Source organism: Aspergillus pseudodeflectus (genome assembly GCF_044049435.1).
Source record: "Aspergillus pseudodeflectus strain CBS 756.74 chromosome Unknown BJX68scaffold_7, whole genome shotgun sequence".
NCBI classification, from domain to species: Eukaryota; Fungi; Ascomycota; class Eurotiomycetes; order Eurotiales; family Aspergillaceae; genus Aspergillus; species Aspergillus pseudodeflectus.
In genome coordinates, this window is record NW_027263783.1 from 490,852 (window position 1) to 509,788 (window position 18,937).

General features: G+C 51.4%; 11 protein-coding genes across 11 annotated transcripts in view; 7 read left to right on the forward strand and 4 right to left on the reverse strand.

Annotated features, from left to right (window-relative positions):
- The first annotated feature begins 470 nt into the window (after nucleotides 1–470).
- Nucleotides 471–1,468, forward strand: BJX68DRAFT_229644 (cysteine-rich PDZ-binding protein). Its single transcript, XM_071039072.1, has 4 exons — nucleotides 471–531; nucleotides 610–1,027; nucleotides 1,110–1,233; nucleotides 1,295–1,468. The coding sequence occupies exons 2-4, from the start codon at nucleotides 836–838 to the stop codon at nucleotides 1,378–1,380; spliced, it is 402 nt and encodes a 133-aa protein (XP_070902746.1). The 5' UTR covers nucleotides 471–531; nucleotides 610–835; the 3' UTR covers nucleotides 1,381–1,468.
- A 147-nt stretch (nucleotides 1,469–1,615) lies between these two features.
- BJX68DRAFT_253220 (ribonuclease H-like domain-containing protein) lies at nucleotides 1,616–5,021 on the reverse strand (the record flags this gene model as incomplete). The annotated part of the gene is made up of 8 exons (XM_071042687.1): nucleotides 1,616–1,918; nucleotides 1,975–2,642; nucleotide 2,850; nucleotides 3,225–3,625; nucleotides 3,675–4,314; nucleotides 4,361–4,587; nucleotides 4,634–4,726; nucleotides 4,787–5,021. 8 exons carry the CDS (start codon nucleotides 5,019–5,021, stop codon nucleotides 1,616–1,618), a joined length of 2,568 nt encoding a protein of 855 aa, XP_070902747.1.
- A 398-nt stretch (nucleotides 5,022–5,419) lies between these two features.
- On the forward strand, nucleotides 5,420–7,082 carry pex26. The gene is made up of 2 exons (XM_071039073.1): nucleotides 5,420–6,028; nucleotides 6,079–7,082. The coding sequence occupies exons 1-2, from the start codon at nucleotides 5,601–5,603 to the stop codon at nucleotides 6,947–6,949; spliced, it is 1,299 nt and encodes a 432-aa protein (XP_070902748.1). The 5' UTR covers nucleotides 5,420–5,600; the 3' UTR covers nucleotides 6,950–7,082.
- Nucleotides 7,083–7,088: 6 nt separating this feature from the next.
- BJX68DRAFT_229651 (uncharacterized protein) lies at nucleotides 7,089–8,766 on the reverse strand. The gene is made up of 2 exons (XM_071039074.1): nucleotides 7,768–8,766; nucleotides 7,089–7,707 (listed from the first exon to the last, which is right to left on the reverse strand). The coding sequence occupies exons 1-2, from the start codon at nucleotides 8,487–8,489 to the stop codon at nucleotides 7,185–7,187; spliced, it is 1,245 nt and encodes a 414-aa protein (XP_070902749.1). The 5' UTR covers nucleotides 8,490–8,766; the 3' UTR covers nucleotides 7,089–7,184.
- Nucleotides 8,767–9,331: 565 nt separating this feature from the next.
- Nucleotides 9,332–11,305, forward strand: BJX68DRAFT_193053 (putative succinate:fumarate antiporter (Acr1)). Its single transcript, XM_071037427.1, has 5 exons — nucleotides 9,332–9,815; nucleotides 9,870–9,917; nucleotides 9,974–10,023; nucleotides 10,077–10,275; nucleotides 10,358–11,305. The coding sequence occupies exons 1-5, from the start codon at nucleotides 9,758–9,760 to the stop codon at nucleotides 10,969–10,971; spliced, it is 969 nt and encodes a 322-aa protein (XP_070902750.1). The 5' UTR covers nucleotides 9,332–9,757; the 3' UTR covers nucleotides 10,972–11,305.
- Nucleotides 11,306–11,780: 475 nt separating this feature from the next.
- BJX68DRAFT_253224 (NAD(P)-binding protein) lies at nucleotides 11,781–12,670 on the forward strand (the record flags this gene model as incomplete). Its single annotated transcript, XM_071042688.1, has 3 exons — nucleotides 11,781–12,234; nucleotides 12,325–12,448; nucleotides 12,499–12,670. 3 exons carry the CDS (start codon nucleotides 11,781–11,783, stop codon nucleotides 12,668–12,670), a joined length of 750 nt encoding a protein of 249 aa, XP_070902751.1.
- Nucleotides 12,668–14,111, reverse strand: BJX68DRAFT_193115 (ankyrin repeat domain-containing protein). Its single transcript, XM_071037428.1, has one exon. It carries the CDS (start codon nucleotides 13,831–13,833, stop codon nucleotides 12,907–12,909), a length of 927 nt encoding a protein of 308 aa, XP_070902752.1. The 5' UTR covers nucleotides 13,834–14,111; the 3' UTR covers nucleotides 12,668–12,906.
- Nucleotides 14,112–14,267: 156 nt separating this feature from the next.
- Nucleotides 14,268–15,513, forward strand: BJX68DRAFT_263421 (twinfilin; the record flags this gene model as incomplete). Its single annotated transcript, XM_071044689.1, has 4 exons — nucleotides 14,268–14,286; nucleotides 14,385–15,022; nucleotides 15,093–15,344; nucleotides 15,397–15,513. The coding sequence occupies 4 exons, from the start codon at nucleotides 14,268–14,270 to the stop codon at nucleotides 15,511–15,513; spliced, it is 1,026 nt and encodes a 341-aa protein (XP_070902753.1).
- Nucleotides 15,015–16,202, reverse strand: BJX68DRAFT_229666 (PHF5 family protein). Its single transcript, XM_071039075.1, has one exon. It carries the CDS (start codon nucleotides 16,064–16,066, stop codon nucleotides 15,740–15,742), a length of 327 nt encoding a protein of 108 aa, XP_070902754.1. The 5' UTR covers nucleotides 16,067–16,202; the 3' UTR covers nucleotides 15,015–15,739.
- Nucleotides 16,203–16,309: 107 nt separating this feature from the next.
- Nucleotides 16,310–18,058, forward strand: BJX68DRAFT_193136 (pinin family protein). The gene is made up of 2 exons (XM_071037430.1): nucleotides 16,310–16,958; nucleotides 17,023–18,058. The coding sequence occupies exons 1-2, from the start codon at nucleotides 16,452–16,454 to the stop codon at nucleotides 17,491–17,493; spliced, it is 978 nt and encodes a 325-aa protein (XP_070902755.1). The 5' UTR covers nucleotides 16,310–16,451; the 3' UTR covers nucleotides 17,494–18,058.
- BJX68DRAFT_193121 (alpha/beta fold hydrolase) overlaps nucleotides 17,716–18,937 on the forward strand; it is a 1,790-nt gene continuing 568 nt past the window's right edge. Inside the window, exons 1-5 of the mRNA XM_071037429.1 lie at nucleotides 17,716–18,015; nucleotides 18,138–18,190; nucleotides 18,247–18,354; nucleotides 18,409–18,518; nucleotides 18,569–18,899. Of these exons, the coding sequence (XP_070902756.1) occupies nucleotides 17,937–18,015; nucleotides 18,138–18,190; nucleotides 18,247–18,354; nucleotides 18,409–18,518; nucleotides 18,569–18,899 (681 nt within the window). The 5' untranslated portion in view covers nucleotides 17,716–17,936. The remainder of the gene's footprint in view (nucleotides 18,016–18,137; nucleotides 18,191–18,246; nucleotides 18,355–18,408; nucleotides 18,519–18,568; nucleotides 18,900–18,937) is intronic.

The following is an 18,937-nucleotide window of genomic DNA, read 5'->3' on the forward strand; positions in this document are numbered from 1 at the left end:
GTGGTGCATGGCGAGGTTCCAAGGACAGGGGTCGTAAGCACATATACAGGGTCCGCAAGTCTATACGAGACAGTCGGTGGGGGATTTCCTAGCTATGCGACTTTGGCGTCTCTGGAGTAGAAAGTAGCTTTAGTCTAATGTGATTCCATGATTCACGATATATCTTGACAATATAATCCGATTCCCGGGTGCTTTGTCGGTTGAAACCTCTCTACCAGAATAATAAGAGGGTTATACCGATGTACTGCACCTTCCTGATACGAGATAGGAAAGAACGATTCATCAACTGAGGGTCGCTCCTTCCCCAGTATTTCAGCTGGATGGCGAGGAAGGCGCGACCAGGACACGAACCTTCCCGGTATGGAATAGGAAGGAGCGATATGTGAAGGTGACGGTCGCTCTTTCCTTCTATACTCGGCTGAGCCGCAGGGAAGGTGCGACCTCGAGATGCTCCTGCTTAGCATGAGAGAGGAAGGAGCAGTTAGTGAATGCAATGGTCGTTCCTTCCCTTCGGGTTTAGTCGTCATGTCTGTACGATATGGATGCTTTGCTTGATGTTGAGTTGCTGCGTGTGTTGGTTGCTTGTCAGGCTGACAAATAGTCCCACAGACTCCGCACAGGCCGGCCCAGCCACAGCCGGAAGACACGCGTTGTGGCGCAATGTCCCCAGTTCAGCCACCCCACCCATGCCTGCGCATTGCCATGACATCGAGCATCAACAATCTCCACCCCAGCATCACAAAAGCCACCTGAATATATCACACGTAACGCGGTGCGACCTGAAACCTACATCCGACCATTAGCCCCACCTGAACAGCCGCAAGAGACGGAGAAAATGGTCTGCGCAAAATGCCAGAAAAAGCTCAAGCAAACCGAACTAGCCACTCCGGGCGTCAAGCGGAAAAGCGAAATGTACTATGGCTCCCCATCGACATCGCTAGGTGGTGGCGGATCCGGTGCTGGAGGCGCAGGGTCGGCGACGGCGGGTAAGGCGAAGCCGACGTTGGGAGGGACGGGGATCTCAAAGGTTTGTATGCCTTGCTGTTCTTCTGCTTTCCTATTTTGAGAATGTGCGATGTACATAGAGAACCGGGCTGACCGTGGTGCAGAATAAACTACTCAGCTCCAAGGCGAAGAACCCCTACGCCGCGTATTCGTCTTCGTGCGATATGTGCAAGACCAAGACAGAGCAAGGGAAGAAGTATTGCCAGCGGTGTGCTTATCAAAAGAATGGTGGGTTTTCTCAGCTGCGCTCAGTTTATCTTCGGTTATGTTTCTGTGCTGACGGATGTAGCATGTCCCATGTGTGGGAAGAGCTTGAGTGGCAAGTCCTCGAAAGACCAGCCAGTCGTACAGGGGCAGAAGTTCAATCTAAAGTGATCTTAGTCCTGACGTTGTTGATGGGTTTGGTTTGCAGGTTGGCGTGGCGTGGCGTTGGCTATGGGTAAATTCTTGGGTCAAAACTGTGTATAGAAAAGAATGATATTGAGGAGCTAGTTATACATGACATGATAAACTCGAATATATGCAAATCTCCCGGTGACCGGGTTATCCTACAGCTTCCGATCCGTACAATCCAATCGTCTACACCACCACTCCCACACACCGATTTAGATTACCGCTCGGCCAGCATGTTCTTGATGTTGGCATAGTACGGCGGCAGTACGTACTTAGCAATCTCCTCCTTGGCCAACCACTTGAAGTCCTGGAGGTTCTGCACGTTGTTGGAAAGGTCCGCCTGTCCGGCCATGATGCGTGACTTCATGAAGAAGGTCTTTTCGCCGGCAATGGTGACGCCGGTCGTCTCGTCGGTTTTCGGCTTTCGCGCGTTGTACACGTAATGGCCGACGGGGTGGTATCCAACCATGAAGGTGTTCATGTTCACACCGGCAGACTCGGCGAGGGTGCGCTCAGCGGCCTGTAAAGAACATATGATTAGCAAAAGTCCCAGCACAGAGGAGTAGCAACACATACCAAGCGAAGGGTTTCTTCCGCGGCGACAGGAGAGCTGGGAAGCTTCCAGTATCCCTCCTTGGACTGGACAAGAAGGTAGAGGGTTCTCTGGAGAGCCCGGTTAAGACTCTGCGTGTCGCCTTTCCTATCCGCCTCCGTGACCCGCGGATGCGGCCGCGGAATCTCCTCCTTCTTGCTAGTATCTTGGGAGGTATTATTGGCCGTGCTCTCAGCATCCGAAATCAATGTTTCGACAATGTGTGCTGGTTCCGACTCAGGCGCTCCAACCAGCAGCTCATCGTTCCACGCGTCTTTCGAGTACGCATTGTATTTGCCAATGTCACGGGCGGCCGTCTGACGCTCACGGACTTTACGCTTCCAATCCTCATCCGCGGGCGTTCCGCGCTTGAAGTAGAAGTATTTCGTGAAGGGGAGGACGAGACGCTCGTTCAGGCGTTTCTGGTAGAAGTAGTACGCTTTCTCGAAATCGGTGAGATCGCGCGTGATCTGGGGCGGGCGGGAGAGGAGAACGCCAGCGTTGATGGTATAGGTAGGGCTCACGACGGGGAAAGTGGGAGAGGTTGAGGAGGAGGATTTGGGGTTGATTGGTGTCGCGGCTGAAGCATAATTGCGGCGGACAAGTGTCTCTTTACAGCTCCTGCAAACTCGCTGTTCGGCGATTGAAGGTCCTGCAAACAGTCATCATTAGCGGTGAGCCCAATGTATTTTGGCCTGTCTGGACGTACGCAATACTGAGGCTATGCGCCTGGCGCCATTGGATCCTGAAGACATCTCCTAAGTGCGGCGTCGCTGGTCGTCAACAGGCCTTCGCTCCAGTCTTTCCATGCAAGAAAAGTTGGCGGTCACCTGTTTTGCTCCGGTTCAGGGCCATAGACGCTAGCCCAAATATAGTTAGATCCGTCACGTGGTATTTTTATCTCTTTTCCTTCATATTTTCCGATTTCTCGACTTTCTTTTCTTTTCCTCTTCACAGCACCATTCCTTATCATCTCTGGGCCAGCATTTTCTACGACCAGTGATCATTTTTCCGGTGCTCAGAGAGATGCCAAGCAGCCTTTTTTCGCTAGCGATACCTTCTTGAAACCAAGGCGTATTGTTAGATAGACGCTGCCAACATAACCAACTCGGAAGGCTTTAGATTTTGTATCAGCCTGCTAAATAGCTACATATGCCTGTAGCCATAATCTGCGGAGTAGAGGCTGTCCAACGCCGGATCGACACCAAGCATGCGCCTATCCCATCTCGCAGACCCTTTCTACTGTCCCAAATACGCGTAGTTTGTTGCCGTAAACTGTCCAAAATCGAGAGCCTGGTCCTGGGATCAAGGATTTTTTGCTGGGATTTCGTATGCCGTTGGCGATGTCATCCTTTGTGTTGATTTCCGATCCCCTACTGCTACTAGTGGCGGCCGAACCGGAAGACCCCTCGCTCATTACTTCGATTTGAAGTTGAGAAAAACGGTTGTTGAGGTCGTGATAGACGGTTGTATGAGATCGTCTGTTCACATGTGGGTCCGGACCGAGTTCAACCTGATCCATGCCACTAAGCTGTGCCGAGAGCTTGATGAACACTTGTGCTGTGAGCAGACTATCATAGCCTGCTTCGTGTTCGGTTTTCTGCGTATTATATCTGGCAAAGTGTGGATGAATGCCTAACGGCTGTCAACTCAAGCTCGTCAGTGAAATGGTACTCGCACTTACTCATTAGCGGCGTGGTAATCTGCATCAATTCGTCATTGATCTCCTTCAGGGAAGATGTCGGATTGATCGAACCACAATCATGAGTGGCAAGGTACTTGGTGTCGATAAGCACAGGAAAGTGCTCGTGCACCATTGACTGGAAGTCTTCCAACTGATCCGGCAACGGCCCAAAGAAACACCGGAAAAAGTAGATCAAGTCCATGAAAAGGTTGTGGCCGACGAGGATGGGTCTGTGAGCCTTCAATCGCTCCTTGAAGTCGTCAGCAAACTCCGTCGTCGATTTAACCAAATCCGCGTGTGAAGAGTTTGACTTGAGTCCTGTGAAGTAGCTAGGCCTAAGATTGGAGAGGTCGCCACCAGCGAGTGCTTCTGCCACCCATCTGAAGCCTGTCTCCCTCCATGCTCGCTCCCGTACCCATTGGACTCTTCTGTCCCGAACGGTCTTTTCCCTGGCTTCGTCATAGTCGATGATTTGCACGAAAGTAGGCTTCCCGATAGTGACGAGGGATGAGTATTCTACCTCAATAAGTTTATGTACCAATCTCTTCTGGAATCTGTTCAATAAAGATGGCATGCCGCTGAGCCCCTGCGACTTGATTTCACCAGTGGGGGGCGGAATGTTGAGGAACTTCTCGCGCTTCTATCAAGATGGTTAGGTGGGTGGGTATAGGGAGGATAAAACATACATCACCAAGAGCGAGCCACCTATCGACAAGCTGGCGGACGACTCGCAGAAAGGCTAGTGATTCATGGTCGGTTTCCTTGACATCCAACGATGTACTGGCCGTGGTCTGGTTCTGCCTTTCAATAGCTTTCGCAATGGCTTTTTCTTCTTCTTCCCGAGATATATACGGGACACCGCTTCTGTACAATGAGTCCATGTTGAATTTATTGTCCAGGAGGAACTCAATCGCTGTCAGAATCAGCGTTGTCACCACAGAAAGGTGCAAGTGCCATACCACTGCTTTGGAACGACCAATTTCGCTCAACTTCCAGCTTGCGATCAATTATTGGGCTAAGGTACAGGTTATATGGCCTCAGAGTATATTTTGCTGTATATCTCTCAGTAACCCATCCCAGATTTAGCATACCGAAACGGTATTAGGTCTGACCTTTCTCGGTATCCTCATGGCAAAAGGTCAACCCAACTTGGAGGATCTGGTACTTGTCCGCTCCTTCTTTTACTTCCTGGTACCTCAGTTGGAGGCTTTGTGGTGGACCGGCTCTGCCCTGTGTAGCAATTGCGATACCAGAGAACTCGAGGTCGATGGCCACGAAAGTAGAAGATGCGAGATCCTCTAGCATCTTTGGTAGGTGATACGGAAATGTCTGCGCAGTGACATCCATGGTGAAAGTGGAAGGAAAGATGAAATGCAACAAGAGCGGGCGAGGTTTAGTAGATGTGAATGTAGATGATGTATTCCAAGCTCTGAACTATTACACTGGCCTTGTAGGCTTGCAGCGGCATCAATTCGTTGGACGAGGTGAGTGCGTGTATATAAGCATCCGATAGCATTTATCAACTTCCTCCTCCCGATAAGTTGTCACATTCAAGTGACTGATGGACATTCGAAAAGAACCCACTTCGCCCACCGGCTCAGGCACGTTGTTGATGTGAAGTTGATGCCAAGGAGGAGCGCCGCAGGAGAGGATGGAGAGCTGTCCCGTGTTCAGGTGACTTCAACCCCAGACTGAACACCGAGCCGAGGGAAAAGTGACCAACAGGAGCTGCTGTCTCGGCCTAACTTCTGACGCTTCCAAAGCCAACTGCATCTCGACTCAACTCTTCCAAAGCTCCAAATTACTTGCTCTTCAACTTCACCTCACCTCAATTCGTCAAGAACATTCTTATCTTATCCCCGCCACGGCCTCTTGGTCAAGCCCGCATCCTTATATCCTACGTACCCCAATCTTTGGCGGTGAAACATGGCCGACGATACATCCTCCGTCGCGGCGTCCACATCCACGCTCTCTCCCTCGAAACTTTGCTCAAAAACCTACAAGAAAGCTTCACAGCTATTTCTAACCCGCCGCCTACAAGAAGCGCTCGTTTCTCTACAACCTGTTATCACTGCGAGCCGGGGGAATGATGAGCATGAAGTAAATGGTGATAGCTCGGTAGCGCCAATTGCGACAGTTCCTCCGACATGGCGGATCAAAGTTTGGAACTTATACGTTACGCTTCTAAGCGCCATTATTGACCTGGGCCCGGAAGAGGGAAAGAAGACAATTGGTCAAAAGGAATGGAAGACGATCTCCACACAAGTTCGCGATGGAGGTATATGGGAAACAGTCGTTCAGACCGGCTATCAAGGGCGAGAAGGATCAGTGGATGCAGAGGTTGTATACAACTTGTGAGTAGCATCCCTATGAACCCAAGCTCAGCTTAATTGATTCCCTACAGAGGTACTCTTCTCCTCAACCATTCTCCTTCGCAAACCGTCAATCAGCAACGTCTTGAAACATATCTCTCCTCATATGGACAACCAAACCTTGATATTGAAGAACACCTAAACTCCCCCACCACTTCACAGAGATTGAATGGCGGCACCGACACACCCAAAGACCTTGCCGCGCGTGTTCGACTAATTGAACTATTTACCCTCCATGTCCTTCCCAGGAATGAAGAGTGGGACTACGCTCGCGAGTTCATCAATCTCAGTGAGGTTCTCGATGAGGAACGGAAGGAAGTTTTCCTCCAGACGCTGGACGGACTCAAGGAAGAGAAAGAGCAAGGAAAGCTCCGTGCTGCAGCACTGCAACGCGAGAAGGATGCCGAGCTAGAGCGGCAAATACAGGAGGCAGAACGTCAAAAAGCTGAGGACGCCGCGGCAGCAGAGCGAGCTGCTCAACAAAAGAGTCATAAGCGCAGCGGCAGCGAAGTGGACTATGGGATCGAGAAACCCCATCCGAATGGGACTGCAAGGGGCAAGAAGAGCGCCGATAAGAATGGAAGCAGCAAAGCTGGCTCATCATCATCGCGAACAGCCGTCTCGCCTCCCAGCTCGAAGAACGTCAAGAAAGCAGAGAAGCCTGAGACTCGGGCAAGGCAGTCGCAGGCGCTCGCAACCGTGCTCCGGAACCTCGTTCAATACTTGGGCAAATCAATATCAAACAATCCTCTGTGGTTCGTCCGTTCGTTGCTCTTTTTTTTGGGTCTCATCTTCGCCCTCAACAGACCAAATGTTCGTGAAAGGATTCGGAAGATAGTTGGGTCAGGCTGGCAGAAGGTCAGAGGGACTGTCGGCATGGGCGTGAAGGTGAGCTATATTTGATGCGCCTTCTGCCTTCTTTCTTTCTTTTGTACCGTGTCACGCTTCTATTATGCAGTTCGCTTGGATAGAGCCTCTTAGTCGGCCAGAGCTTGTTGTATATATCCTTCTACATTTAGATTCTATAAACTCTGGCTTCAAATGATTCGAAATGAAAATGTCATGAAATATTAAATGGGGTATCTTTTGCCGAACAACTTGGAAACAAGCATTAATCGATGCATCACGTGTCACTGCATCATGGAGCATTACCCGCCTGAGACTCCCTCATATCACTGCTTTTTACCTCACTCTGTGCTACCTCAGAGGGAGAAGCATGCGATTGCTGCCTATCTCCAGCAGCTTCCTCCCAGTCGCGGCGTTTGTCAAGACGTCGTGTCCACCATCGAAATGCATGAACGAAAAAGTGGGCTACAAACATTTGTTCTGTCGTATACAACAGAACAGGAACTGAAGTTTTTGCTTTCAAAAACAGATCGACTGGTGTCCACATTGCATATAGCAGAGGGATGCCGAGAGCCGTACTCTTTGCGGGACCGCAAAAGCACACTGCAATGGCCTCCACCGGAGGGATCTGTTTGAAGATCTGCCATCGGTCGAACGTGGTCCTACGACACAGGCTTTGAGGCGGCCGAGAGAGAGCAAAGCATACGGCTGTTAGGAAAACGTATAGGGCAATGTTGAACAAGGTGACAAAGACAATGGTTTCGGTTGAGAGGGCCTCAAGGGCTCCTGTTGCAAAGCACGATGAGAACGTCGTCCTGGTAACACAAGCCATGAGTAACCATATCCCGCCACAATCCTCATACATGAAAGCTTACCAGATCATGAGAAGCAGGCACGCCGACCCAAGCTTCGCAATCCTATACTTTTGCATCACATAAGCCGTCTGTTTAGACCACAGAAATCTCACCAACTGCCCCACGGCCAGAGGCAGCAACACAGCAAGACCCAGCTGTTTGAACACATCGCGATACATTGACGTTAGGTCCCCGTCTCCATCCCGCCAGACGTCGAACTCCTTCGACTTTGGTAACAGCGTCACTGTCCACCCTGCCGTCACAAACGGTCCCAGCAGATTCGCGATTAAAACTTCCGCCAACGCAGCCGCATCGTCTCCTCCCGCAGACCTCGTCATAACCACATTCGAGGCGATCGTCGTCGGAATACATGCAGTGAAAATGTACCCTGCCAACACCGCACGATCAATGCGTGCATCGTGGTCACCGGCAAGAATCGCATGAACGACGGCTAGGACGACTGCGGGGACGAACAGAAACGAAGTGGCCTGCACGAGAACGTGAAGGCGCCAGTTGAAAAGTTGCCGGACTAGTTTCTCCTGCGGAATGCTCAGGCCCGAAATGAGGAAGACAATCGCAACGGCGCCGTAGAGAACGCTATATTCCGAGCGGATAATTCCTCCGTGTTTAGCGACGTTCGGAAACAAGTATGCGAGGAGGCAGGCTATGCCGATGCCGATGATGAGCCATTGGGCAATGATGAATTTTGCAACTCGTTTCCATGTTGGCTCGGCAGGGGTCATTGCGGATAGAAATGTGCGTATTCCTTCATCTGGACCGCTAATTCATTGTCAGATGGCTTTGGGCTCGAGATTGTCTTTTTGAGTCGGCCTATGGCGAATATATGATCGGCGAAAACGCCGATAGAAGACGGTGAAAAGCTTGATAGGAAGAACGATCAGCCGAGAGGCGCGCCAGATGTGCCAGCCTCATATACCATTTCCCTCTTGAAGTGCATTTCCATTATTCCAGCTGTTCATCCAGTCTGATTCTGATGTCGCAGGTGAGTCACCCGTATGGAGTAACTAACTATACAGAGCCCAACTCGGTACTGATGCCTGAGGCATTAAATGGAAAAATTCTGGATAAATCATCGGCCGATTGGCTCTGGTTCTGGCTTCGATCGGCACTTCCCAGAGCGGTATTTGCCTCGGCTTGAAGAATCGCTGGGAACGTCATTCTTCCTGGGGTCCGGGTTTGCCCGCAACGCCATCCCTTGACTTCGCAGACACTGACTGCCTGGAACGAGGGCTGTCACAAGCTAGCAAGCTATACGATTCCATAAAAAGATGCTTATGGTCACACATGACCTGGTCTTTCACATGCAGATGCCCTGTCCTGAAATCGGGCAAGTCTCGAGTTGAGTTTGTCTTCGTTCGGTTGATGAGATCATGCTCCCTGGAGTATGGGACCGAATGAGGGACTCGCAAGTATGAAGACTGGAGGTTCTGGGGTTACAAACGGCCTTCAGGGACGGAGGGATGACGACGAGACTTAGTCAACCGTTGGATTTAACAGCTCGCGACAGAAAGACTCAGTAGATAATCTGATTCTCGGCTGTCCAGCATGTTCCGCTCGTCCAGCTCTCCGTCTCCCGTCTCCGCTTCCCCGTTCCACCTCCGCGGCCTTGCCCTCAGCTTGAGAATTACCACCAGAGGAACCGAGTCCCCGGGGGTATGATCGCCTTATCCGAGAGCTCTGACTCCCAATTTCCTCTTGGGTCCCCAGAGCTCTGACTTCCTCGGCCCAGCCATCGCTACTTATAGTTCCGTATCTCTCCGTACTAATTCCTGGGGAAACCGCCTTGTGAACTTCCGATATCGTCGCTTTTGTCCTCGTGACTTAAATTTATTGGTCTTTTCTCTCTTTTTATTACTGTTCTTCTCTTTCCTTTCTCTTGGTTCCTTATAAGTGCTGTCGAAGTGTGTGAAGCCTGTCGCGCATTGAGAGCTGTTGCCGAACCAAGAAGCAAAAGATACCTACCTACTAGGTATACGTAGTTGAGCTCACAATGTCTGCTAAAGGAGGCGATGGCAAGAAGCCGGCTTCCCCAGCTGTCAATTTGATCGGTAGAGTGCCTGTGCCTTGCCAATGCCCACGTCGACAGTACTAACTCGCAGCAGCTGGTGGCGGTGCCGGTATGATGGAGGCGCTTGTATGCCATCCCCTAGGTAAGGATTCACCAGTTCAGCTTTGTCTTACGATCATTGCGCTGAGAATTACCCAGACACAATCAAAGTCCGCATGCAGCTTTCGCGACGATCTACAGCGCCGGGCGTGAGTGTTTTCTTGTCCAACACCTAGTATGCAGCATCTAACCTAGCACGCAGATCAAACCCCGCGGCTTCGTCGCTACCGGCGCTGAGATTGTGAGAAAGGAAACGGCAATGGGCCTGTACAAAGGTCTCGGTGCCGTCCTGGGTGGTATCATCCCCAAGATGGCCATCCGTTTCACATCGTACGAGAGCTACAAGCAGCTGCTCGCGGATAAGGAAACCGGCGCCGTTACCTCCAAAGCTACTTTCCTCGGTACGTCCTTTGGCTCTCAGCCAGCATATGCTTCTTTCCCATAAGCTCAATTGATAGCTTAAATGCTAACAAATCCATACAGCTGGTCTCGCCGCAGGTGTTACGGAAGCCGTCGCCGTCGTCAACCCTATGGAGGTCGTCAAGATCCGCCTGCAAGCACAACACCACTCCCTCGCCGATCCCCTCGACGCACCAAAGTACCGCTCTGCTCCCCACGCCCTATTCACCATCGTCAAGGAGGAAGGATTCTCCGTGCTGTACCGTGGTGTCTCCCTAACCGCCCTGCGCCAGGGTACCAACCAGGCCGCCAACTTCACGGCTTACACAGAACTCAAGGCCTTCCTACAACGTAGCCAACCCGAATACGCAAACAGCCAGCTCCCTTCGTACCAAACCACTGTCATTGGTCTGATCTCCGGTGCTGTCGGACCCTTCTCCAACGCACCCATCGATACCATCAAAACGAGACTGCAAAGGACAAGGGCTGAGCCCGGACAGAGCGCTGTGTCAAGGATATTGGTCATTGCCAAGGACATGTTCAAGCAGGAAGGTGCGCGCGCGTTCTACAAGGGTATCACTCCCAGAGTCATGCGTGTTGCACCTGGTCAGGCCGTCACATTTACCGTGTACGAATACCTGAAAGGGAAACTTGAGGCCTCAAACTGGGCATTTGTTGGTGGGAAGTTTGAGGAGTAAAGTCTCCTCTTATTTCTCCTTTCCCCTCCCTCCAGTCCGTCGGTCCCTTCCAGCCTTGGACGAGTTGGCCCTGGAAAAGCATTTTGATACCAGCATAATGGCGTTATATCTTTGTCTTTTTCCTCTTCTTTCGTTCTGTCTGCACATTTTCAAATGTTCTGTTGCGCCTGTTCATCCGGTGCAGATCCACTTGTTAGTTAGGGCTTCGGAACCCAGAAACCCGACGGTGGATTGGGCTGTATATAACTTCTGTTCTCTCTTATATTTCTTTTTTTGCTTGGATATACAGTATACTATAGATCCACAAATCCACGAGATGCAATACTTCTCAATACTTCCATCGAGAGACCGGTCGTTAAGACGATATGGTGATGCGCTCGCCTGATTCTTGCCATGTCCGAATGCCGCCTCTAGACTTATCTTATCTGACCATCCCAGGAGTCGAGTTGTTGATTCGCGGGTTCCTGATTACGACAGTATCTATAAGCATCCGTGAAGTGGGTGTGGGGATGCTTATGCTTATGCTTATGCTTACCCCAATTTCAACTTCATACTCTGCTTACCTCTCAGACTAACAGGCAACTAACCAAATCAGCGATAAGGATAGCTAACAAGTAAAGCAGGCATTAAAACATATACGTAGCACGTACTCTAGACCGTAGTAAGACTTCTGCAAGGTAAGCTATATAAGCGCTCGAACAGAAGATGGTGTATTACTCTTCCCTATATAACCGCCTCCTTCCCCTATATAGAATCATATAGCTCAACAGATACAATCTCAATTCCAACCCCAACCATATCTATCAGAGATGGCCCAAACAACCGTCCTCATCACCGGCGCGAACCGCGGTATTGGCCGAGGCCTCCTAGAGCGCTACCTCGCCAAACCACACCACACCGTCATCGCCGCAAACCGCGATACAGAGGACCCAACCTCAAAGGAGATCCCATCCCTGCCTAGGGCCGAGGGAACCACCGTGAAGGTCGTCAAGCTAGACATGACCTCGCCTTCAGGGGCGGCCGATGCAGCAAAGGCTCTAACTGATCAGGGGATCGACGGCATTAATATCTTGATTGCGAACGCCGGTATTGCAACGGTCTGGCCAAGACTTGACGAGGTGAAGATTGAGGATATCAGGTTGCACTATGAGACGAACGTCTGTGGATTTGTGAGGGTTTATCAGGCGTTTTTGGCGCTGTTAAAGGCCGCGAGCGAGCCGAGGCTCGTGACTATTGGATCGAGTGCGGCGTTTCTGACGGTTCGTTTGTCCTCTTTTCGTTCGGGTGTACCCTAGCTAATAATTGGTAGTGAGTGGATCTTTCTCAACCTAGCCAGGGGCCGAGTTGATCGAGAATATAGGAACATGATCGCGTATCCGAATGCCGCATACGCGCCGACAAAGCTCGTGCAGCATTGGTACACAAAGACCGTTGCCATCCAGGAACCTTGGCTTAATGCCTTTCCGGTTGATCCGGGGTGAGTCAGAGCAAGGAGTCGGATTCTTATGCGCAGCTAACTTCGAGAAGCTTTGTCCAAACGAATATTGGGAACCGCGCTGCCGGGCTACTCGGAATTGGAAAGGCGAGTATCACGGTCGATGAGAGTGCGAGTGGTGTGCTCGGCGTGATCGATGCGTCGACTAAGGAAACGCACTCTGGAAGATTGTGGAAGTGGACTGGGGAGGAGGAGCCTTGGTAAAGGTCCCGAGACCAGTGACTAGTGGTCTTCAGAAGCTACCCGATGGGATATACATCCAGTAGACGGATGTCGGAGGTATTGCATATAAACCTAGCATTAGGTCAATCGATTGTCATCTTACTAGGGAAAGTGAGACGTCTTGCTTACCCTGAGATAACTCTTGGACAACCATCTCAGTCCAGCTGAAACCAGCGGTAAGCCTCAGTCATGTCCCTCAGGCAAGAGTAATTCAAGGTTTATGAAACCAACTGGTTGAGGTCAAACGGAATAACCCTGTCCGTCAGCCAGCATTTCCTCGCCTTCGCACACATATCAGCCCCAGATTGAATGAGCAGAAGAACTCCCTCTTCAAACCCCCGTTCGACCGCCAAATGCAGCGGCGTCCAACCATGGTCATCATAGGCGTCAATGTCATACGACTCTCGCTCATGTTCGGCCCAGTGTTCGATTAATGTCTGGAGCACATCTATACGCTGATAATGCGCCGCCCAATGCAGTACAGACCGGTTATCACAGTCAACATGCCCAACACGTGCCCCATTACTAAGGAGTAGTCGCACAACGCCATTGTGGCCTCCTACGGCCGCGTGGAAAATGGGGGACCGCCCATCGCTGTCGGTGATATTCGGGTCTATGTTTCCACGTTCGAGAAGGACACGCACGATTCGCTCGTGGCCTTTTTGCGCCGCGATGTGGATGGTGCTGATCCACCCCTTGCTCGCATCTCGAGTCTTATGGTCCACGGTTTCGGGTTCAACCGGGGGAGTGAGGCCAGAGGTAGCCTCTCGATGGTTCGTATGAAGTGGAAGAGAACCAGTCTGGCTTTGAGTATATCGGTTTTGTGCCGGTGACAATTGCGCTGCGTCCGGCGATGCGAGGAGGAACGAGGAGAGCGGGGCATCTAATGGGTTCGAGGTGTAACTGCCCAGCAGATTGTCGAGAGTCCCCAGGTCCAAAGCGACATTGTCGAAACGGGTGCCAGCCGGCGTCAATCCCACTGTTACGGTATCTGGTAGCGCAAAGAATGGCTCGTCTCCTACGAATGGTCTGTCTATAGGAGTCGCGTTGTCATGATTGTTATTGGTATCACTGTGCAGACGATCAGGCTGGCTGATTGGGACACGATCAGCGCTTCGTTCTAGCTGTTTCTTCTCTGCAGGCATGAAATAGAATATTAGAAGCAATTCCTAGAGCCGGCAATGGTCCCTTTCCATTTCATTCCGGAGACACTCACGCCGAAACCTGCGCTGTGCGATGCGGTTCTGTAGTCGTCGACGCTCGGTTGGATCAGTCGGCCGCTGGATGGAGTCCATCTTCTTGATCAAGCATCAGTTGGACCAGAGACACAAATTCGGGCCTGCCCTGAAACAGAAAGGCATTGTTGTCCTTGGCGCACACCTTCGTCTGGACGAAGAATGGAGTGATCGGCCTTACGGCACTACACGCTTTAGCGTAAGCCTCAGCCTCCCAGGCGCGCCGGCTTGATCTCGACCCCGCCAGCTTCAACACACCGCTCCTGCTTCCTCGCAAAGACAACAGTTGGCCTGAAAGTTACAGGTCATATCAGAGGCACGGCTGCAGCCCGAATCGCATCAAGATGCAGTCCGGAATCTCAGGTACGCTGTCGCCTCTCGTCGTCATCATGATGAACCCCGCCCGCTCGAATCCATCAGCGAGACTCGGAATACATGCACTAACTCTCTCGCAACCACAGTCTCGCAAGAGCTCCACGATGCCTTCACGGCCTTTGCATCGGACAACTCGGCTTTTTGCCTCCCCGTGACAATCACCGGCGAGAGTCTCACGCCGCTCGCAACTCTCCGCTTCTCTGGCGCGGGAGCCTTCTACCCCTCGCTTTCGCAATTGTCGTCTGTCCTTGAACCCAAGACCCCGATCTACCTACTTATCCGACGGCCCGAATCTAGCTCGTCTTCGCTCATTGCCTTGACTTATATCCCCTCCAATGCGGGCGTGCGTGCAAAGACTCTCTTTGCGGCTACGCGGGCGACCTTGGTCCGGGAGTTAGGAAGTGAGAAGTTCGGGGAGACGGTCTTTGCTACGGATGAGGATGAAGTCGTCGGCGAGAAGGCTTGGAAGGATAGGGAAGCTGAGAAGAATGGGTCTGCTACGTCTGGTGGATACCGGCGGGAAGACTTGATGGGTGAGGAGGAGAGGGAGTTGGAAGCTGTGCGCAGGGCAGAGGAGGTGGCTCGGAGTGGGACGCCTCGGAGGGATATTGGAATTGGGGGTACATTTGCGAGGGGCCCGTCTAGAATGCGCATTGAGATGCAAGTGGATGAAGATGCGAAGAGTGCCTTGCAAAACTTGCAACAAGGTGGTCTAGTACAACTGGTAGGTTCTCTTGAGTTTCAATTTGGGAGCCTATCGAATCATGCTAATAGTGAAATCCTTTATGATACAGGCCATTGACGTTCCGACGGAGACACTCAAACTTTCCGCCGCTGAGTCCGGAATTGACGCCGATTCCGTCCAGACGCTCATCCCTACCTCCTCGCCGAGATACACATTCTACCACTATCCCGACTCCGATGCAGTAATCTTCATCTATACTTGCCCAACAGGCTCTTCGATCAAGGAGCGTATGCTGTACGCGAGTTCTCGGATGCACGGGCTCCAGGTGGCTGAGGAACAGGGTCTCAAGGTCTTAAAGAAGGTATGGCGACCAAGCACGTGATTCATTGCGATAACCTGACAAACAATGGCAGATCGAGGCCGGCTCGCCCGACGAGGTCTCAGGCGAGAGACTCCATGAGGAAGTTAATCCGCCACAGAACGACGGTCTCAGGCGGGGATTTGCGAAGCCTAGACGACCAGGCAGGTAGAGCACATTCGGCGTCGCTCGCAAGTATTCGCCATGGGTAGTTAAGCGTAGACCAGCCATGGACATTCCCTTGGAGTCAAAGTTCCATTTTTATCAACCAACCGCCACGTCGAAGTAGAATGTCTTCCGCAGAACAGCGTTATCGGACAGAAAGCAGCCAGTTCTCCCAAGACACTCGTAGACCCAGCCGCATATACCAGCAGAAAACACGCTAGAAAGCCGGTGGATCAATGATTCCGAAAACTCTTCTTTTGGTAGAATAAATCCGTCCTGGAACTTCCCAGGTTTATAATCTTCGGGCAACCATCGCGATCCTTCTCTAATCGCGTACATTCAAAGCAGTAAAAGGCGTCACTGATTCCCTCGCCACCGCAAACGATGCACTTGTTCTGGTAGTTGCCAAAAGAACACTCGTCGCAGATGCGGACTAGAGTCGTAGGGCGCACGTAGGAGTCGCACACGGGGCATTTGCCGTCGCATTTGTCACACAGTCGACCGATAGAGATGCCAGGTTGCTTGCGGCACATAACAAGGTCGGGGTGATGGCGCGACATGTTGCTAGGTTGCTGTGGCTGTTGAAAGGAGAGAAATATAAAGGAGGGCGAAGAAGAAGGGAATATAAGCGATCAAGTATGGCAAGAAGCTGATTATAAATGGCCTTGAGGTGAGCGATCGAAACCGTTGGAAAGCGAGCGCGAGAGGAGAAAAGAAGTCCGGGCAGGAACGGGAACAGTGACCTTTTTAGCCAGCCACTTCGGGCAAGTGGTCCGTGCGGAGAGTGCTGCAACTTTGCGGCTCCTTTCGCAATTGCAACACTCGATTGAGTTCGCTACTATTCTTGAAAGGCATCGCATCAGGCGTCTATTTCGCATCTCGAGCTTGTGCTGCAGCTATTCTTGGCAGATTGAACCAAGCTATCGTTCAACATGGCAGACGGGTATGCGAACAATTCGAGTTCTCTATTGCCAACCCAGTGAGCTAATTGAGAGCTGCAATAGAAACCTCGCGTCCGCAGTGATTGCCCCCGAGCAAGAGAATATCGAGCGCTCCCCCGAAGCTGGACTGAAGCGGAGACAATCGTCAACCACGGAGCTCGACTCAGATACCAAACGCCGCCGTCTCAGTTCTCATGCCGAAACCCAAGAGACTGAATCTAGTACAGCGCAAACACAAATATCCCCCAAGAGAGTAGAGCAAGACTCGGATCGGAAACGAACCCGTCGCGATGAGGAGCGGAAACGTGGGCAACGGTTATTCGGATCACTACTAGGGACACTATCACAGAGCTCGACTTCGGCCGCGCAACGGCGACGGGCAGACATCGAGCGGAAACAGCAGGATAAACTCAAATTGCAGGATGAGGAGTATGGGGAGCTAAAGAAGAAGAGACGAGAGGAGCGTCTTGCCGTTCGGAGGAAGGAGCAGAAGCTCTATGAGAAGGAAATGGCAAGTACCCCCCTCCGGACTCAGCTTGGGTTATGCAGTGTGTTAATGAAGTTGATACGTTTAGATGGAGACTCGGCACGCGAACCTTCTAGCAACAGCTCATTTTCTCAAGACGAAAACTGAGCCTGTGCTGTTCTATAAGCCGTGGCAACTGCGTTCCGAGGACGAAGCCATAATACGAGATCAGGTACGGGAAGCGGAGGCGACGATCGCGAGGGAAGTCGAAGAGTATGAAGCACGTAATGCGCAAGGAGATACGGAGCCGGAGAACAACCCGAACCCGCCCACGGAGACTCCAGAGCAAGCACAGACGTCAAACGAGGATATGCAGAAACCGTCTACGTTGCAGACGGCTAACGCCGACGCTGGAGCAAACGGCACCAACCACGATAAAGACTCTAAAGAAACCAAGCCCGAAAGTCCTCCAGCACCCAATAACGAGGTGCCCGTCAGATCAACCCACGAAGATGACCATCGAGCAGAAGACGACGGAGGAGAAGTCATGGAGGACAACGAAGACACTGTGATCTACTGAGCGAAATACGAGCTATTTCCACCTTCCACGACTTCCGGCCTTTTATCCTTATTTCTACTCTTTATGTATGGTTTATGGCGACTCAAATCTCAGAAGGTTCTTCCGAACCACCTTCCAAGAGTGTATGCGAAGGTTAACGAGGGCCGAGGCAACTCGGAGAAATCAGCAGGTGGTCAATCACCTCCGCAAAAAGGATCGGGGGATCAGCTCCAGGGAGCTCTAGGCTAGCTGCTTACTGTAGAATTCTCCTGCCAAAGAATCATCATCTATTTCCCCTCTCCAACACACAGGCCGGCTTCACGTGATGGGAAGGGAGGGGGTGACGTCGACCAGCTCCCTTTAAGAGCAATCAACGTTACAATTACTCACTACTTTCCAGTGTTTATCGAAAATTCCAGAATATCTCAGCTCGGAAGATCTGAGCAACTGTGCCTGTCGCGACCATGGCCGTTGACAAGATTACAGTATCTGGGGATCCTCGGATCGAGCAACGCTCCGCATTCGTGCGGGGAAAGACGTATGGTATGAGACTGATTCTTGCTTTTTGCCAACTTTATGCTGTTCGACATTTCGAAGTTTGAGATACTGTTTTATACCGGCCTAAATGGCCCGTCGTAGTAGAAATCTGCTAACGATCTATTCAGGTTACCTATACAGCGCACCTGAGTCGGGGAAGTATAAAGGGACTGTGGTGTTGGTGAGGGCTTCTGGACTCACAAACAACCCAACCCGAAGCTGACTGGGCGAATGCAGCTACATGGTTTCCCCGATCTCTCAATGGGATGGCGATATCAAATACCCGTGTTTGTAAACAAAGGCTATCGGGTCATAGCACCAGATTGCCTTGGATACGGCCGAACGGTATGGACTCAAAGCCAACGCAATTCAGGTACAAAAAAGACTGACACAGATCAGGATGCGCCAGCTGATCTCGCTGCGTATTCCCACAGGAATTGCGCCGACGACCTCAAAGAACTAGCTGTGCAACTCGGCGCATCCAAAATCATACTCGGCGGCCATGACTGGTAATATCTCTCCAACCAAGCCTAATGAACCCACATAACAAACTTTCTAGGGGTGCTTACCTCGCCTACCGCGTCGCACTCTGGCATCCAGATCTAGTCGAGTATCTCTTCACCGTGTGCGTTCCCTACAGCGCCCCAAACAAGCGGTACATGTCCATTGAGGAGATGGTCGAAAAGGTCACACCGCACTTTGCCTATCAGCTACATTTCATCAGCGGCGAGCTCGAGGAGGTGGTGCATACCAAGGATGATCACAAGCAGTTCCTTATTACATTGTATGGTGGGCGAACGGAGAAGAGGGAGTTTGCGTTCGATGTTCACAAGGGTGTGGATTTGGAGCTTTTGCGTCGTGTCAGGCCGTCCTGGTTATTGAATGATGATGTTTGTATACACTGTGTTTTTTTTTTTTTTTTTTTGCA

What these genes read in the sequence shown, in the direction of transcription:
- BJX68DRAFT_193053 (XM_071037427.1), top strand. Translation starts at nt 9,758, where the DNA reads ATGTCTGCTAAAGGAGGCGATGGCAAGAAGCCGGCTTCCCCAGCTGTC. An exon ending in GCTTGTATGCCATCCCCTAG is followed by an intron (nt 9,918 to 9,973) that starts GTAAGGATTCAC and finishes AGAATTACCCAG; the next exon opens with ACACAATCAAAGTCCGCATG. An exon ending in CTCCAAAGCTACTTTCCTCG is followed by an intron (nt 10,276 to 10,357) that starts GTACGTCCTTTG and finishes AAATCCATACAG; the next exon opens with CTGGTCTCGCCGCAGGTGTT.
- BJX68DRAFT_229651 (XM_071039074.1), bottom strand. Translation starts at nt 8,489, where the DNA reads ATGACCCCTGCCGAGCCAACATGGAAACGAGTTGCAAAATTCATCATT. An exon ending in TGCCTGCTTCTCATGATCTG is followed by an intron (nt 7,708 to 7,767) that starts GTAAGCTTTCAT and finishes TTGTGTTACCAG; the next exon opens with GACGACGTTCTCATCGTGCT.
- BJX68DRAFT_229644 (XM_071039072.1), top strand. Translation starts at nt 836, where the DNA reads ATGGTCTGCGCAAAATGCCAGAAAAAGCTCAAGCAAACCGAACTAGCC. An exon ending in GAGGGACGGGGATCTCAAAG is followed by an intron (nt 1,028 to 1,109) that starts GTTTGTATGCCT and finishes ACCGTGGTGCAG; the next exon opens with AATAAACTACTCAGCTCCAA. An exon ending in GTGTGCTTATCAAAAGAATG is followed by an intron (nt 1,234 to 1,294) that starts GTGGGTTTTCTC and finishes TGACGGATGTAG; the next exon opens with CATGTCCCATGTGTGGGAAG.
- BJX68DRAFT_229666 (XM_071039075.1), bottom strand. Translation starts at nt 16,066, where the DNA reads ATGTCGCGCCATCACCCCGACCTTGTTATGTGCCGCAAGCAACCTGGC.
- BJX68DRAFT_193136 (XM_071037430.1), top strand. Translation starts at nt 16,452, where the DNA reads ATGCGAACAATTCGAGTTCTCTATTGCCAACCCAGTGAGCTAATTGAG. An exon ending in AGCTCTATGAGAAGGAAATG is followed by an intron (nt 16,959 to 17,022) that starts GCAAGTACCCCC and finishes TGATACGTTTAG; the next exon opens with ATGGAGACTCGGCACGCGAA.
- pex26 (XM_071039073.1), top strand. Translation starts at nt 5,601, where the DNA reads ATGGCCGACGATACATCCTCCGTCGCGGCGTCCACATCCACGCTCTCT. An exon ending in GCAGAGGTTGTATACAACTT is followed by an intron (nt 6,029 to 6,078) that starts GTGAGTAGCATC and finishes GATTCCCTACAG; the next exon opens with AGGTACTCTTCTCCTCAACC.
- BJX68DRAFT_193115 (XM_071037428.1), bottom strand. Translation starts at nt 13,833, where the DNA reads ATGCCTGCAGAGAAGAAACAGCTAGAACGAAGCGCTGATCGTGTCCCA.